The sequence below is a fragment of the Rissa tridactyla genome, chromosome 13 (assembly GCF_028500815.1).
Source record: "Rissa tridactyla isolate bRisTri1 chromosome 13, bRisTri1.patW.cur.20221130, whole genome shotgun sequence".
NCBI classification, from domain to species: Eukaryota; Metazoa; Chordata; class Aves; order Charadriiformes; family Laridae; genus Rissa; species Rissa tridactyla.
This window is the reverse complement of record NC_071478.1, coordinates 10,167,560-10,183,852: the sequence shown is the minus strand read 5'-3', so window position 1 is coordinate 10,183,852 and position 16,293 is coordinate 10,167,560. Positions and strand designations below refer to the sequence as shown.

General features: G+C 45.0%; 1 protein-coding gene across 20 annotated transcripts in view; it reads right to left on the bottom strand.

Moving 5' to 3' along the window:
* FBRSL1 (fibrosin like 1) overlaps nt 1-16,293 on the bottom strand; it is a 543,855-nt gene that overhangs the window by 389,463 nt on the left and 138,099 nt on the right. For all 20 annotated transcript variants that reach the window (XM_054218996.1, XM_054219003.1, XM_054219000.1 and 17 more), the window contains exon 2: nt 7,931-8,131. In XM_054218996.1, the coding sequence (XP_054074971.1) occupies nt 7,931-8,131 (201 nt within the window). The remainder of the gene's footprint in view (nt 1-7,930; nt 8,132-16,293) is intronic.

The following is a 16,293-nucleotide window of genomic DNA, read 5'->3' as shown; positions in this document are numbered from 1 at the left end:
CCTGTTTGCTAGGGATGAGTCTCGAGAGAGAGAGCGGCTCTGGCTTCCTCCAGATTGCTGCGTTTACGAGATGTCTGTGCGCGTCTCTAGTTACCGAGGTCTGTTCAAGCCACACGTTGCTGGGCCTGCAGCTATCGCGTCTTCTCAGAAGGGGAACTGAGAGGGAGACGCAAGGCCCCCGAAGATGCTGTGGTTCAGCTTCACTAGAGGTAGCGTAAGAAGTCCCAGTGCACAGAAAGCACTGGTAGCATCGAGTGCTTTAATCACCGTGCTCTCTAGACCTGCTCTAACACATGTTAAAAATGCCAGCAGCCATCTGGAGACCTGAACACACTGCTGTTGCCTAAATGCTGCTAAGTGGGAGAGGTGAATGGGGACAGACGGGAATTTTGGAGAAGAGGAAAAGCAGGGACAAAGAAGGTAGGAAACAGTGCCACAGGCAAAGCCTCGGGGTCTGGTTCTGAACACAGCAGGGTCAATGACATTGTAACAGCGTTATGATCCTTAAATACAAAGCGGGGAGCAGAGTGCATGTGGCAAGACACTGCATCCCCATCCCCACAGCCACCCAACCTCCACTTGCTCTGCCCCCCAACGAGCACATGCCCACCCCAGGGAAGCCCACAGCAGTAAGGTGGTGGTCCAGCTGAGCAAGTCCTGCCCGACCCAGCACAGAGCCAGCGTCCCCCCGCCACACTCCAGGGCTGGGGCACACCGAGGAGCTGTGCTCAGAGGCAGCCGAGCCTCTCCAGGAGGATCAGGGGAGTCCTACAGGAGCAGGGACAAGTGGGGCACACGGAGCAGCAATACTGGCAAGTGATAGTCAGCTACAAAAGGATAACCCACTGGTCCAGGCAAGTGAATCAGTGTTTCACTACATCAGTGACAAAGACAAAGCCACGTTCTCCTACATATGATACTGTCAGCAGCCAAAGCACACTTTGTATCCCTCTGTTCAGAAAATATTTGCAGTGTAGTAAAATCCAGCATACGCTCCTGTTTCATGCTTCAGTGTTAGTCTGAAAACAGCTGGATTCCCTCCCCATTTCTAATAAACATGGTTTCCTCCATTTATGTTTTCCTACCAGAACTGCAGCGGGTTTTGAAATACATTTTTCCAGCTTAAGTAAAGGCCTTCTCCTGTCACAGTTCCCAGTTTTATGGCACTACTTTGCACTACTCCTCCTGAAGCACAGGATGTTATACAGGGATCTGTTACAGAAGCTGTGCTGCAGCTTTCAAATGGTGGCTGTATTCCCTTCACAAAGTTACCTGTGTCACAGCTACAACACAAACCTTAATTGTCTAAGGTTCATACAGCACTTTAAAGAAACACTGAACAAACTAAATGCTCTACGAAGTTCTCCATTACGGATTGGGCTCTGCAGCCTCTTCAAGAATCTCGATGAATTCCTGGATAAATTTAGCAAAAACAGCAGCACTTCTTTGTAATAGCAGGGTTTCATTTGGGAAATAAACATCCAGTATTTATTTACAAAGGATTTTTCCTCCTACTGCCACTGCTGTGCTATGCCCACTGCTTCCCCTCTACTTTGATGCAGAAAACAGAATACCAAGTGCCTAACCAGGACTTAAAGCAGATTTTTAAATTAGTTCCTGACAGTGCAAACAGATTGCTATTGATTGAAATGAGGCTGATTTTAGGCCTCGGATTAGCAAACCTAATGACTAAATACTGTATTGCCCATTTCAGTACTTTGCACCGTTACTCCCCAGTGGTTTTGCAGGCAGCTGTGAAGTCTCTGCACTTGCAGATTAGCGTGAGAGAGCAAGGCAAGGCCATCTGTGCCTCTGCCGGGCAGCCCTACGCAGCCAGAAACAAGGACCTCCTCCGAAATCTCCTGGGATAGGGCCCCCGGCACTACAACCTCATTAGGAGCTTTGAAGCCAGCGAGGCTGTTCGCGTGTTTAAAAGCCAGCACATGCTCGGCAAGGCTTCGCCACGCCGCAGCAGCACACCTCGCCAAGTGGCCGTGGCTTGGCCACCACCGCCCACCTTGGCTCCAGCCCAAAGGACCCCATGCCCCAGCCCAAGCCACCTGCCTCGGGGTTCCATCCAGCCGGGCTGGGCTCAGGGGTAGAGAGACTCCATGCAGGTAACATGGGCTGTGTTAACAGCCCAGCTCTCCCTGCAATCATAAATGCACACTTAAAGCTAATTGGCAGAGAGCTTTCATGTTCGAATTGTAAATTCTTGTACTTACAAAGGTAGAAATGGATCCTGGTTTTAAGCAATACATGAAGCAACATTTTCCTGATTAAAAGAAAAGGGACTTTTTTTCCCCCTTTTGCTTTGTTGTTTAGTTTCAAAGAAAATTTAAATAACAATATCTGCTAACAAAAAGGGTAACATCAATTAGAAACAAAAAGAAACAGGTTTGTATAATTTCAGTGTTCAAAAGCAGTGGAGTGCAAACACCAAAGCAGCACACACCAAACCAAACCAATCCCCAAAACCCACATTAAAGGCAACCTTTGTTGGTTTTGGTTTGGTTTTTTTTTTTTTGGTTTTTTTTTTTTTTTTTTTTGGTAAGTTGGCTGCCTATAAGTCATTTGCCTTTGAGATACTGAAGGTAACAGAATAAGTTACTACTACATTTAGTCCCTCTCAGACACAATTCAGCTTCCAAATGCTGCTTTATTAAGACATGGAAGGACAGGCATATCCATACCTGTCTTCTGGCCTACAGACAAACACTCCAAAAGTTATTTTTCAGACTCACTCTCCAACATGGCTGCTGAACCTCAGCTAAGAAAGGTACATTTCAGCCTCTAAACTCTGCGTCACTAAGCAAGCACTCTGCCTCCAGCCCACCAGTGGCTTCAAAAGCACATCCAAGTTTCTGATTTACCATTTATCATTATCTGGAAAAATACAAATGAAAATCAAGCAGCTACATGCTCGTATTGTCTAACCAGCAGCGCAAGCGGTGGGATGCCAAAGGAATTATTCCATGCAAGATATTTCATTACCCAGACGAGTTTCTACACTGTTTCACTCTACCTTGTTACAAGTCCCATAGCCTTTCCATACCACCACCCACGAACAATATCCGGATGAGGGGATGTAACTGGTTTGAAGACAAGGTATCAGTTTTCACCTAGACGTCAGAAGAAACAATGTGCATCCTGGCTGGAATGGCGATACTTAGCGTATCACCTTTAGCTCAGATCAGCAGTAACCCAGCCCGGTGTTCTGCAGGGGGTGGGGGCAGGGAAGGGTGTTACATTCATCAATGAATGTTGGATAATGAGCTGATGAGCATCACAGAAAAATCACATGAATAGGTAATCAAACATGTTAATGTAATTTAGCAGTTCCAGTCCAGTAAGAGCCACAGCAACAATATACATTAATCATCAATAACGCTCAGCAGTTTGACAAAGGCTGGGGAGTGAATGAGGCACAGGAATTAACTCCTCTTTCCCTCCCTCCAGGAGGCTCTGCTGAAGTCACAGAGATGTCACACCTCCAGAGCAACATGACAGCGTTAGCTTTCTTGCCCTTTCCTCCCATGTTCCAAACCCAGCACACTATTCATGAGCACTAAATACGTGCTACACCACCCTGTTCTCCTCAGCTTCTTTGAGACTCTTCCTCATCTCGGGTGATTTAAACAGTGGGTGAGAAAAGGAAGGAGGAGGTGTAAGACACTCATCTTCATGACAAATGACTATTTGCAGAACAGAGTGTTATCACAGCCGCATTTAACATCTAAACACATTCAACACACCGTGATGCTCCAGAGCTGACTAACCACAGAGCTTGAGGTGAAGCTTAACTTGAAACATCCGCAACTCTTTCCTATTAGCACCAACCCTCTTCAGAGGGAGGTCAACCCATTTTTAGTCTACATACAGAAACGGCAACGGGTCCTGAAGCTCAGGAAAAACCCCACTGTTCTGCATCCAGAGTGGCCCCAGGCCGCTCAGACCTTCAGAGGAATAAGCAGCTCCAAAAACGAACCCAGCAAAGGGCAAAACAGCTCAGCTAAGGCTAATGAAAGACAGACTCAAGGGGTGACTCTCCAAAAACTAGAAGAATGACTTAGGACAACACAAGGAAGCGTAACTGGAACCAAGAGGTTTCATCTTGCATCTACCTTTTCATCTAAGTGACTTATAAACCCAATCACAAAAGGACACTGGGCTCCCCTCCGCCACCGGCACTGTCTGCAGCCGCTGAGGGGATTCCCTTCCACAACCCACTGGGTCAAACTCAGATGGCTTTTTAAAAAAGGCAATGACTCAATTTCCAACAAATGTTCCTGCGTTGGAGGCAACTACACACTTTCAAGAGGCATGCGTTACTCCAGGCCACACTGGCTACACTGAGATATTTTCTCATTCCTTGACATACCCCTGATGACCATGAGCAGTGTGTCATGGCCTCCCACCGCAGAGCAACAGCTTTCCCTGCGCACACGCATCGAGAACAGCCCCAAATCCTGACAAATCGTAGACGCAAGGACCTACGACTATTTGAAATGCCCTTTGTTCCCTCTGCTTGGCTACAGCAGGAGATAAACATGTTTGAATGATTTTTATATACAGTTGGAGTAATAGGCTGGAAAACACAGATTGGCTCCTGCAACCCTCTCCCCATGCCCTGAGGTACAGAAGAACCAAATATTCAGGAGCAAATAGGAATCCGGATGCTTTGTCAAAAGGAGTGAAGTATTAATCTAATTTTCTAAACAAAGCAGACAACCTGGCACTCAAATCAGCTTACCACTTTTGCACCTCTCTACAAGGATTAGCAGAATGCCATAATTATAATGCCCAATTTGATTTATTAGAGGAGGCTGCGCAGAAAAGATGACAATTCAGTAGCATTGTGAAGAGAAGGGATGAGAGTATAAGGAAAGCTTCAAATTGAACAGAAATTTCTAAGCAACATCTCAATATAATTAGCATTAATTAGAGTAAGCTTTCCAAATTAGGTATAAACCTATGCTTAATAACCCTGACATGCAAAAATCACCCCCAAATTCCAGGAAACTTGATATTACAGCCAATTTGTCTAGACAGCTTGGCAGGAAATGCCAGAATTCTAGGTGTGAACTTTGTGGTTATTAAAAAAGGGAAAAATTATTGAACTTGTCTATATCATTTGCATAATTAGTTTGAACTAAGAATAGCCTAGTTTATCTAGCTTAGATTTTGCTGCTACTTTCATCAACCTTACAGACCTGAAAACTTGTCTGGTTTTCACAACTCTATCAGCTAGGATAATAAAAGGTATTTAAAAAAATCCCTTTTCAATAAAAGATGAATTCTAATTGTGACTTGTTTAAAGAGGCTATTAATGAGTCACTCATCACAGGTTTTATTTTATAGTCTTTGTGCAAGCTCCTCGCTCTTTTTGGATCTTGTTACTTATACTTACAGGAAAAAATAGATTAAACAATGAAAGATGAATCAGGTTTTCATGAATGTGGCAGCAAATACCATATTTAATCACTGATGGCAGCCAAATACTAGCCAGAAGAACCAGATAACAACATCCTCAATTTTTTCAAAGCTGAAATACAAATAATCTAAACATCTGGTAAACTAAGGCAGCAGCATGTCATCACAGAAACTGGAATTTGGCCAGCGCAACAAAACCTCTTACCCTAAAAGGTTTCTAAGGAAGTGTCATGAAATCCCTAGTGGCCACAACTACTTGAAACTCAGTTTTCAATTCCATGTAGAAGTGTCACTATTAACTACCCTTCCTCTTCTGCCATGGGTGAGGAACAGGCTGCCCCCAGCACGAGGGGACCTCCCCCGCTGCCCAGCAGAGCGCGGCCCCGCACATCCACAGTGGTTTAAACACCTGAAATACACCGAACTCTCTCCAGCGTAATTTTAGCCCTGAAGGAACAACTCCCACACCCTCAGACGGGCAGTATTTACTGAAGCCAAGCTTTCATGTTAGAAAGATTTTGGTGGCAATCGAGACCTAACGTCCTCCTGCAGTGCTCCGTGTTTCCACGCTCGCACTGCACCACTCTCAGTTGCATCAACACGAGCATTTGTAAGGTTACTCCGGGGACCAGAGCAGAAAGTGAGCCAGTTTTATATGTATTTTGCAATGGTCGCTGGATTGGCGTTTGGGGCCTTTTCACGCAAATAAAAAAGCCTGACACAACAGCAGCTTCAGAAAGGCAGAGGAGCTGATGAAGCACAGAGCCGCAATCCTGGTGTAAGCAGGAATACCATCCAGCACTATTACTTCTGAACATTTTATATCAAAGCCAGGGACTTCTGGTGAAATACACACTTAGCATTTTATGGGTTCAGATGCCAAGAAAAGGATCCTGGTTGCTCAAACTTTCATCAAAACTAAAATGTGCATCTATTCACCCATAATAAAAAGTCATTTTAATTTGCACGGAGTGAATATTTGTGCACAAATTCCTTGCACCTGTAACCAGAGGGGGGAACTGAAACCCCATCACTCAACTACTAGCAAAAACAAACAAGAAACTTGATGTATTTTAACTGCATATACACTGAGGAGTCTAAAACCAAAACATTTGGTATCACTTTGGGGAGTTAAAAGAAAACAAACCTGGCAAATATTTTACTAGGAGTGCGGTTACATGATTGCTACATTTGCAAGCAGAAAAATACTAACATCTTTGCATAACTATTTGTACTGAATTATTTCAACTTTTTTTTTTTTTAAAGGAAGAAAATAAAAGTCTGCTAATTTGTTAATGAGAACAATTAGCCACCAGAAGACTGGGGCCATGAGCAGACCATTAGAATTTCTAATGTAAAACGTGATGAGCCCTTCTGAATGAATATGCTACAAAACAATCACAAAAGATTCCGTGTGGTGGAGAAGTTATGCTGGGGGTTCCATTAGATAACCTTAAAGATCCTCTCAAATCCTAAAATACTGGAAGTCTGAAAAAACACTTCCAATAACTGGACAATTCAATCTTTCATTGTCTGGCACACACACAGAACTAGTTTCACAGAACAGAAGGTGTGCTTGGGTTAAACAGCTCTTTTTCTCTGCATCACAAAGAATAAAAAATAGTTTTCGTTGGAGTGTACTACTTAGCTCAAAACAAATACTGGAGGGTCAAGTACACTGGTCTTCCCAAGGGCTGCCATTTGGCACCACGTTAAGGGACAACAGGGAAAGTGTTTGTTCGTAGATACAGGCTGCTGTGCCATGTGAATTTCGAACTGATGAATGAGCACTGAGCCACCAACAAATCTCCCTGCTGAGCAGCAGCTAAGTGATAAACAGCCTGCCAGCCACAGTGCCTCTCCTTTGTCACCTCCCGGCTCTGTACACACCGTGGCTGGGACAGGAGTCTCCAGAATCCTTCCCTCCAGCATCGCAACTCTTAATTCATTAACGCTCTATCACATTTTAGAAGGGCACAGAGAAAAGACTCCGCAAAGCACAACGTCCTTGTAACTGACTTTCCACTTCTAAAATACCTGCATATTCTCTCTTCTTCAACATACCGTTTTGGGGACACATGAACGTGATTCGTAAGATGAACGTTTGCAACTTCCAGGTGCATGTTAACAAGCACATTTTCCCCAAAGGTGGCTATGATCTGATTGATGATTTCTATTTGTGTCAAAGTTTGATAAGAGCCACAAACCTATGGTGTGAATTACCGCACTCTCTCAAAGTTGTGGGATACAAGGGAGGTCTGCTCCTTCCTTCCTACATTACCCAACACACCTGGTCTTCCATTTTAGCTTATGAAACTTGCCCGCAACACAGGATTTGTGCACTTGGCCAGAAGTCTTGTAAGAGACATTGTTTTCCACCAGCACAAGTTACCAGAGAAGCCAGTTACATTAACAAGCCCAACCTACCAGCGGGACAACATTTCACAGCGGCCAATGCCGTCATACAGTCGCTTCAGATGAGAAATAATTTCCCTACCTGCTTGGATAGCTTCAAGGGGAGTTTCTTCTTCATCCGTTCTTTGCCTCTTTCTGCCTCTCTCTCAGAGCTCCCAGCATCATTATTATGGCCGTTTTCACTCGGCTCAGCAGACACACAGTTTTCAGATTCTCTAGGTTTCTTTCCTGGATGCCTCTCCCATTTCTCCTTCCGCTCCTGAGGCTTTAGCGACATGTCCTTCTGTAAAGGAGCAAAAAAAAAAAAAAAAGTTGTTTGAGACTACTTTTAAGCATTAAGCAGCATAAATATTGAATAAAAACACAAACAAGACAGCATGTTCTTTCCAGAGATGACTTAAGATGAATAATTAGGCACGCACAACGCAAACAGTAATTTAAGATTAGATTAGGATGAATACTCTCCAGGCTATGTGTTTGATTAATTTCAGAGATGCTGGAACTGGTTATGAAAATGAGTTTGCTTCAGATTAATTCAGGAATCATACGTCAACAGCGCACGAAGAAATCAGCATCCTGGAGGAACGCCTTTAACTGCTCAACTGAAACAGAGGTAGTTTTTATTTTGTTTTGTTTCTGATCTCAGAAAGCAACGTATCAGACCGCCCTTGAGCCTGACAGTCTCTGATTCACAGTAGCATTCATATGGAGAAACGCACTTCTAAAGCCTACCGTGCATTCAATAAGCAAGCTGAGATCAATGGGATCTAAACACATAACAGAGGTTGAACACTTCTAACTGTTAAGTGTCTGCCCTGAATCAGAACTATAACATACAATCTAAGCAGAGTTTAAAAGCGGGTATGTCATGTCATAATGATTAATATCGGAAGTGAGATCAGAGAAGGGAATTACTACTGCTATCCCCGGCATCCTTGAGGACTGAAAGCTGAACTCTTGGTGACAACGTATCGACCGCTCCCCCTACGCACACCACACAGAGGAAGAGTTTAAGAAATAATATGCCAAATCACCATGACATTACTTCGCTACAGATAGATTATTTTTTTTTTCCCCCAATGCCTTTTATTAACTGTTCAAGGGTAAAAACTAAACTCTTTATGGAACGTTTTGCAGAATCTCTATCACAATTATTTTTTTGTGTGAGGTACATATATCAGACTAGGAGATACCTTAAAAGCACTGCTCACCATGACAAAATTTGTCAGCTTCAGTCACAGAAATGTTTCTAAATGCCTCATCCCCCTTTTTCTAAATGCCTCGCTTCTGACTCAAGCAATTACATCACGGATTTTGTATCCTACATGAATGGGTACAAATACAACTTGCTCACATCGATGCACACACCTTTAGTACTGCAGAAGAGCTCATGAAAATCATTAGCTCTCTAGTCTCTCAAAAACTAAAGCCCAACAAAAAAGAAAATTAGGAATTGGGATGAAATGCCCTGCTGATTGCTCTAGATTACTTCCGCCCCCTCTCCTTTAATTAGTGAATTGACTGCCTCAGTGTGCAACATGCTGATTCCACTCCAAATCACTCACTGCCTAAAGTCACCCTTCCCCATGAAGCGAGACGATGCACTGACTCTTTAGGGTCACAGAGACATTGAAATTTGAATCACGATGATAAAATACATACAGCTGTTTCCTAGTCCAGCCCAGGCTCAAAAACAATCAGCCAGCACCTAATCTCTACACACCTTACACAGGGGTCCCATGTGGCTGGCAAGCTCCTCTTAAAACACACATATATACAGCAAAACCCGCACCCGAAGATACATGCCCCACCCCAAAATTAAAGTAAGTAGCACTGTCTTTGAGGCGCAGAACACACCAGAATACAGCTCAGCTTGCCAAGTCCATAACTAGTGAAAGAGCAAGGAAAATGATTGTCTGGCATTGTTCTCCATGAATCCTAAAATAAGGAATACAAATTAGTATTTAGTTGCTCACTTTGGTTTTTAGTTTTAAGATAACACTCTAAAGCAGCAGTTTGAGATGCCACTTAAAGAAGATCACATTATCCTATTTACTAGGAAGCTGCTGAGATAGAAATCAAAATGCTAAGCTTCAGTAACTAATCAGAAACTAGTGCAATGGAAATGACATCTGTTAACTGATACTCAGCAAAATATTAGAAACAGAAGTCACTAAAAATGTGCACTTCTTCATACAGCCAGATGCAGCTGCAACGTGACGGCAGACGCATGAAGACGCCACATGAGGTTGACAGGGGCCCCTGATAAGGGAGAAAGGAGGCTGTGGCAGGGGAATGCCACTACCTGAAAGCACCAGCAAATAATGCACTCCTGGCTCAGCATGTAATACTCATTTTTAAGGATGAGGTCAAAGGCAGCAATTGGCTGTTTTGGTTTAAATTCTACCTGGCTTCAACATGGGGATTGGGCCTCTGTTAATGCCTTAGGGAAAGTTTTCCCTCAGTACCCACGGCACGTTCACCACACGTTTTACAAGATGCCCTTTCCCACACAACTAGTCAGGAAAGCTGCATTTTTCCCCTTACTGAATTCCTACAAAATTCCCTACTCAGAAATTTAGCTTTTTATCCCCATTTTGTTTGGAGATTTCAGGTTTGCCGCATCACTGAGCTACTAGCAAAATTAATTCAGGGAATACAGTCATAGTTGGATCAAAGCCAAGGAAATAATGCATTCACTTGTAGTGCCACTTGCGTCCAAGAATCTCAAGCACTTTCCAAACAGCCAGGAATTAAGCCCCAGGCTCTGGTAGCCGAGGCTGCCGCTTGCCTCCGGCAGGAAGAAGGCGACCTCAGCTCCGCAGCACGTCTGGGGCAGCCGCTGGGAAGATGCCAAGTCTCTCGACCCCGTGACAAGAAAACCTACGCCATAGTCCCATGCCTCCCCACTCCAGCGGAGGATGCAACTCACAGGACTTTGCTTTTTCTGGGAACGCAGGACACCAACCTCAGCCTCTCCTTACTGACAGCGGGTGACAGCCGGGCTGTTTTCTATGCTGCTGAATGCAGACCTTTTTGCAGCCTCAGGCAGAGAGCAGAGCAGGAGGGGGCTAATGGGGTTTCTGTTCTTGCCTCCTTTGTTTCCTTTCTATTTACTCTACTAAAAAAGCCTTCCAGCGATTGCTCTTTTACTAAAGTTTACGACCTCCAAGTTGGGGACCTCACTTAGCACAAGGGCTTACTATTTTTGGATGTGAATCTGTGCTTGCACATAGGCAGTTGCTGGAAAATTTAAGCACGTACAGAATATACAGTACATCGCTGCAGCGAACAACGTTTATTGATGTACCTTGACTTCAGTCCAGAAATCCCAGCCGGCAGGTGAGACTGGCCTTCTGACAAACTGCTCCACTGGAGCCTTCCCCCCAGACAAGCCCAGACCAGCAGGTATTTGCACATCATGTAAAGCCTAGTGTTCACACAGCAACAATGTCTGAAGTCAGGCCCTGAAGCCAAAAGGTCTTCATATCCAGGCTTGGGGTTTCTGCCCAACCCAGGAGTCAGTAGACCTGGCTACCTTTGCTGTCAGGGCCAGTAAATCCCCTTGTGCGGGGAAGGTTGGTGGATCCAGGCCCATTCTCTTTTCTTGGTTCCAGGAAGGAGACTGCCAAATCTTGTTCCAGAATATACAAAACTATTTTGTTCCTTACTACTCACTGCTCCCAGGGCTGTCTCCTACCTGTCCTCACTTAGGAATCTCTCTCACACCTTCCAGGGCAGGCTACAGCCTCTCCATCTGCAGCCCCTTGTCTGTCTGGGCTGCAGACGGAGAACAGATGGTTCTAATTGGCTGCGTGGTTACAGATAAGGAAGAATTAGGCCTTTCTTTAGTGCCTCTTTCCTGGCAGTCACTTCATGAAACATACAGATTCTATCTCCCCGTTTGCTTATTTGGATGTACAGATATCAAAGAACACTTCAGCTGAAAACTGTTATTGCGGTACCTCCCTCCAGCTCTACCTGAAATACCTTGCACACCAGTGGCTGTGAAGATCCACTGGTGAAGACCTCAGCACAGACTGGCAACCCAAGTATGTAATTTAAGACTCTGCAACAGATTTTGAGAGTCCATAATAAAAATCTCTATGGTGGGTTTTTCTTTTTCCCCATTGCTGTTTGGCCCAAGCTAGTTCAAAGTTATGCAATTGCACCTCTGCTTGCAGCAGAGCTGGCAACACCCTTAATCACTTCGAACACTCTTTCCTGAAAAGCCTTTTTTTCCATGTCACCAAGGCACAGCTGCAATCTCCAAAGGCACTCAAGGTGCACACCGCTCAGCTTATAAAGCTGGGAATAACACGGATGCACAGCCCTCGACTCTGGAATGAGCCTGTTCTTACCCCTAAAATGCCACAGCAAGAGTCCTCTGCACAGTGGACTCCATGTTGTCTGTTTGATCAGGAAGTAATGATCAGCCCTGGAGGACCCTGGCGCAAGCTCACATCCACAGCCAGCCGCTGGCTGGAGTCATCACCCAGTGTTTGCTCAGCCCAGCTCAAACTCTGCCTTAATCCTCTGAGTTTACACAGCTCTGAGATCTCAGAAAGCATGCCGGGGGAGGCTGGGGTTGTAAACACCTTTCATACAGAGGGAACACTTAAAGAACCTGAAAAAGGTGCAAAACCCACACAGCTAGATGAAAAACCTCAAGCATGCTGCTGGGGTGCAGAGGACAAAAATAACACCTACAGTTAATAAAATGACTACCCTCAGCCCTCAAGCATCAGTTCGAAACGCAGCCCCAGTGCAAAAATCAAGTCCACTGCAATCCCCCATCCCCAGGGCCCATCAGACACTGCACGGCTCAGACACGCAGCCAAGGACTGGCCGCACTCCGCTCCTGCCAGACTGTCCCTGCCGACTTTAAAAGATTATATGGGCTGATTTCCCAGAAGGGAAACAGCCTCCAGCTTCTCTCTCCACAACTCTTCACTGCAGCACTTATGCCTTAAGTTGGGGAACGTGAAATATCCCACTGAACATCAAACAGGAGAAGGATCCACACAAAGGAAATAAAAAAACCCCACTGCTGTCTCTAAAACTGACTCTGCTTGTCCCTGTTGCTGCCTCCAGCTTCTCTCAGCAAAATTGCAATGGAAAAGCCCCCGAGGATCTAAGCGCCATCTATCCTTATATCAACTTTATCATGCAATTAGCAGTAGGGTTGTCAAACGTGTTTGTTTAATAGTTCTGGGAGAGATCCTGGCTCAGAGAGGAACTGAAACAGATTTACTTTTAATTAGGTTCCTTTTAAAATATTCTTATTGACCTTATATCCAGTTTGTAGAACAGCAACATAGAAACAAATGATGACTTAATATTCTCTTGCTTTCTAAGTAGACAAAGCACATTACAAATACAGTCAGGGCCTCTACTAAGGCAAATCTACTGTCCTTTAAGTTGCATAAAGGTGACAGAAGAGACAGTAATTCAAAATGGAAAGACAATATTGGAGACATACATGGGAAACGTACATGACAGAAGTTAACTTTAAGGCACGGATTTGAAGATGGGTCCGTAAAGAGAGAAGCCACTGCAAGAATGGAGCCAGCACAAGTAGTGATGAGTAGCCAACAGGCAAATGAAATGAGGTGAAGAAAAAGGAGAGAAAAAAGGAATGGGATAAGAGGTAACTACCACCGGGTATCAGGTAGGACCACCAAGGTGATTGAATTAGAACTCAACACGGTGAAGAGGCAACAAACGCAAGTGGAGATCTTACAAATGAGCAGGAGCACACTTTAAGGGTAGAAGAGGAGAAGTTTGAGAGCTCTGCTCTGGAGAGCTACAGGGCAGAAAGCACAGGTATAGAGGGCAGTGAGGGGAGGGAGCAGCGGAGGCAGCACTGGCCCGCAGCCTGGCTCAGTGGCCCCTTGCCACAGCAGGCCAGCCCAGCGCCGCCCTCCCCGGAGGTCAGGGCACACCGGCAGGCAGCCTGCTGGCATCTCCGGCGGGAAGCTGCAGTTCTCATGGATGGGGAAGTTCTCACTTTTCCTGTAATAGAACACACACTTGTTTGCTTTACTTTCCCGCCCTCTTTTCTCCCCCATTGCGAACTTCACTAAAAATGTAACTCAAGCCCCTAGTCTTTCAGCCAAAGCCACTAAAGCTTTTTTTGAAAGGCAAAAAAAGAGTCTAGATTTGCAGTGACTATCCTGCTTTGACCCTACATTCAAGCAACGCAATCAATATCAATTAAAATGATTGCAAATGAAATCCTTGCTTGTTTAACCTTAGACTGCAATTCTCCTTTCATAGCTGACATATTCCAGATGAGTTTGGGTCTTGCTTTTTAAAATGCATCGCATTTGCTCCGACCCTGTCACATGTTTAGCTCAAGAGTAAGATGACTTTTTGACAAGACAGCTTTGGAAAATGTTAAGACATTTGAAGCTGCCACTGGTTTGCAGGTTTATGATACATGATTTAACTTAAAAATAAAAGTGGATGAACCAAGAAACTCACTGTAATTGAAACAGTCAAATTTATTACCAGAGGCTGCGTTCCTGTCACCTATGAAGAGCTGAAGAGCAAGTGGCTGGTACTCTGCTAAATGCCCACTTGTTAAGTCTCCCACGAATTAAGCCCTTTGCTGCTGGGACCTTGAAGACACTGTACCAAGTAGAGACACTCTGGACAAGTGCTATCTCAACACAATGTAACCAAAAATTACAAAAGGGAAGGTCAGTATCACTCTATTTTTAAATACATTTCAATCCACAATGATTTTACAACACTTCAATTGCTCTTTTTGTTTGTACGAGACCTGAATAAATAATGATAAAGTGCTGAGCAGTAATTTTTTTTAACAAGCTGGGAAAAAGGGAGCTGGTACTGTTCTTGAGGGGAAAAAAAAAAAAAAAACAACCAACCAGTCCTCTCCCCTCCACAGTAGCACCAAGTACCTGGAAACAGTGTGTTTAACAGTAATTTAGGGGACAATAAAAGCAAGAATATGTACAGCAAATACATTCTCTTTAGTAAGAGGTCAAGGAAATCTGCGTGAATGTGAACATATGGTTGTCCATTTTTTTAGTATAAACCCTTCTCCACCATCACCTGTCCGGGAGACGGGTACACAAAGTCTTCTGTTTTAAGCCGCACTCCACAAGTTCCACAGGGAGCCAGCCATGGCTTTCTCCTCTCCTGCCATCTCCTCCGCAGAGCCTGCGGGCGCTCACTGCAGAGCTGTACCCATCTTCCTTGCTACCTACTAACAGACATGCTGTACGGCTATTAAAACTCCCACAGGTGCTTGCTGTCCATCAGAAAGGAAATGATCCCATTTTAAGCCATCAGTATTTCCTCTAGTGATGGCAGTAAATGCCCGACGAGTGCTCGCAGAATTACTGTCAGCGGAAAGTGTGTCAGAGAGCAGGGGAGCTTAAATGATTGAAGGGAAGCTGGGGCACCATTTTCAGGTAGATGAAATGAGGCATATTGCAGGCCCAGCCTGCCCGGCTTTCACAGGCTGTAGGAGTGCCAAGAGGCGCTGCTGCTCCTGCACCGCAAGGCCAACCTGCCCAGCTTTCACAGTACCTTTCTGCTGAAGCTGCTTTCAGCCAGGACCAGGAGCTCAGCCTGCCCAGTTTACGAAAGATTTGCAAAAGAGCTTGCGTTTATCTGACAGCACCTATTTCAGCTTATTTCAGCTGCACGGTGGCACTGCTGGGTACGATGCTGAGCGCAGACCGACCACACAAAAAGTGCTGCTGCTGCAAACTCCCACCATCCCAGTGAGTCCCCTCCTCCCAAGAGGGAACAATCAGGAACAGAGGGAAAATTAGGATGGCGGCAGCCCCACACGCTGCCCTCGCACTGCCCAACATTTCACAAGTGACAGACTATGCATAACGCCCCCATTTTAAAGTGATCTGGGGGACATTCATCTCAGTTAACTTCCCAAATTATCCAGCAAGTAAGTGGCGCAGTCAGGCATGCGCTCCAGGTCCAGTGTTTTGGGAAGATATTCCTGAAGTGTGCCAATAGTCACTGACACCGCTGGGCCCACGCTGCTGATAGGCAGCAGCCACACGCTTGTTTGCAGAGCAGCCTTTAAACACTTAATCTGAACTAATTCCCCTCCTCCCCAGATTATTTAAACAGGCACTCATACTGAATTCAAACAGCTCCCATCCAGTGACAGAACTAGGACCTGAAGAAGCACCTCCTTGCTTGCAGCCAGATGTGGCCATTTCATCACTCATTTCCAGTCTTGCCAGGAAGGCAACACAACCCAAAGCCTCCAGCTGCACCAGCTGGACCCAAGCTGCCAAAGGACAAGGCACGAGGGTCCCACCAGCACAAACCAGTATGGCAGCTGGATGCTTCCAGCATTACCAATTTTCAGCTAAACTAGTCAGAAAAAACAGGAAAGCACTGTTGAGTAAAAGATGCCCCCAACCTATTTGTCACTATGGGCAC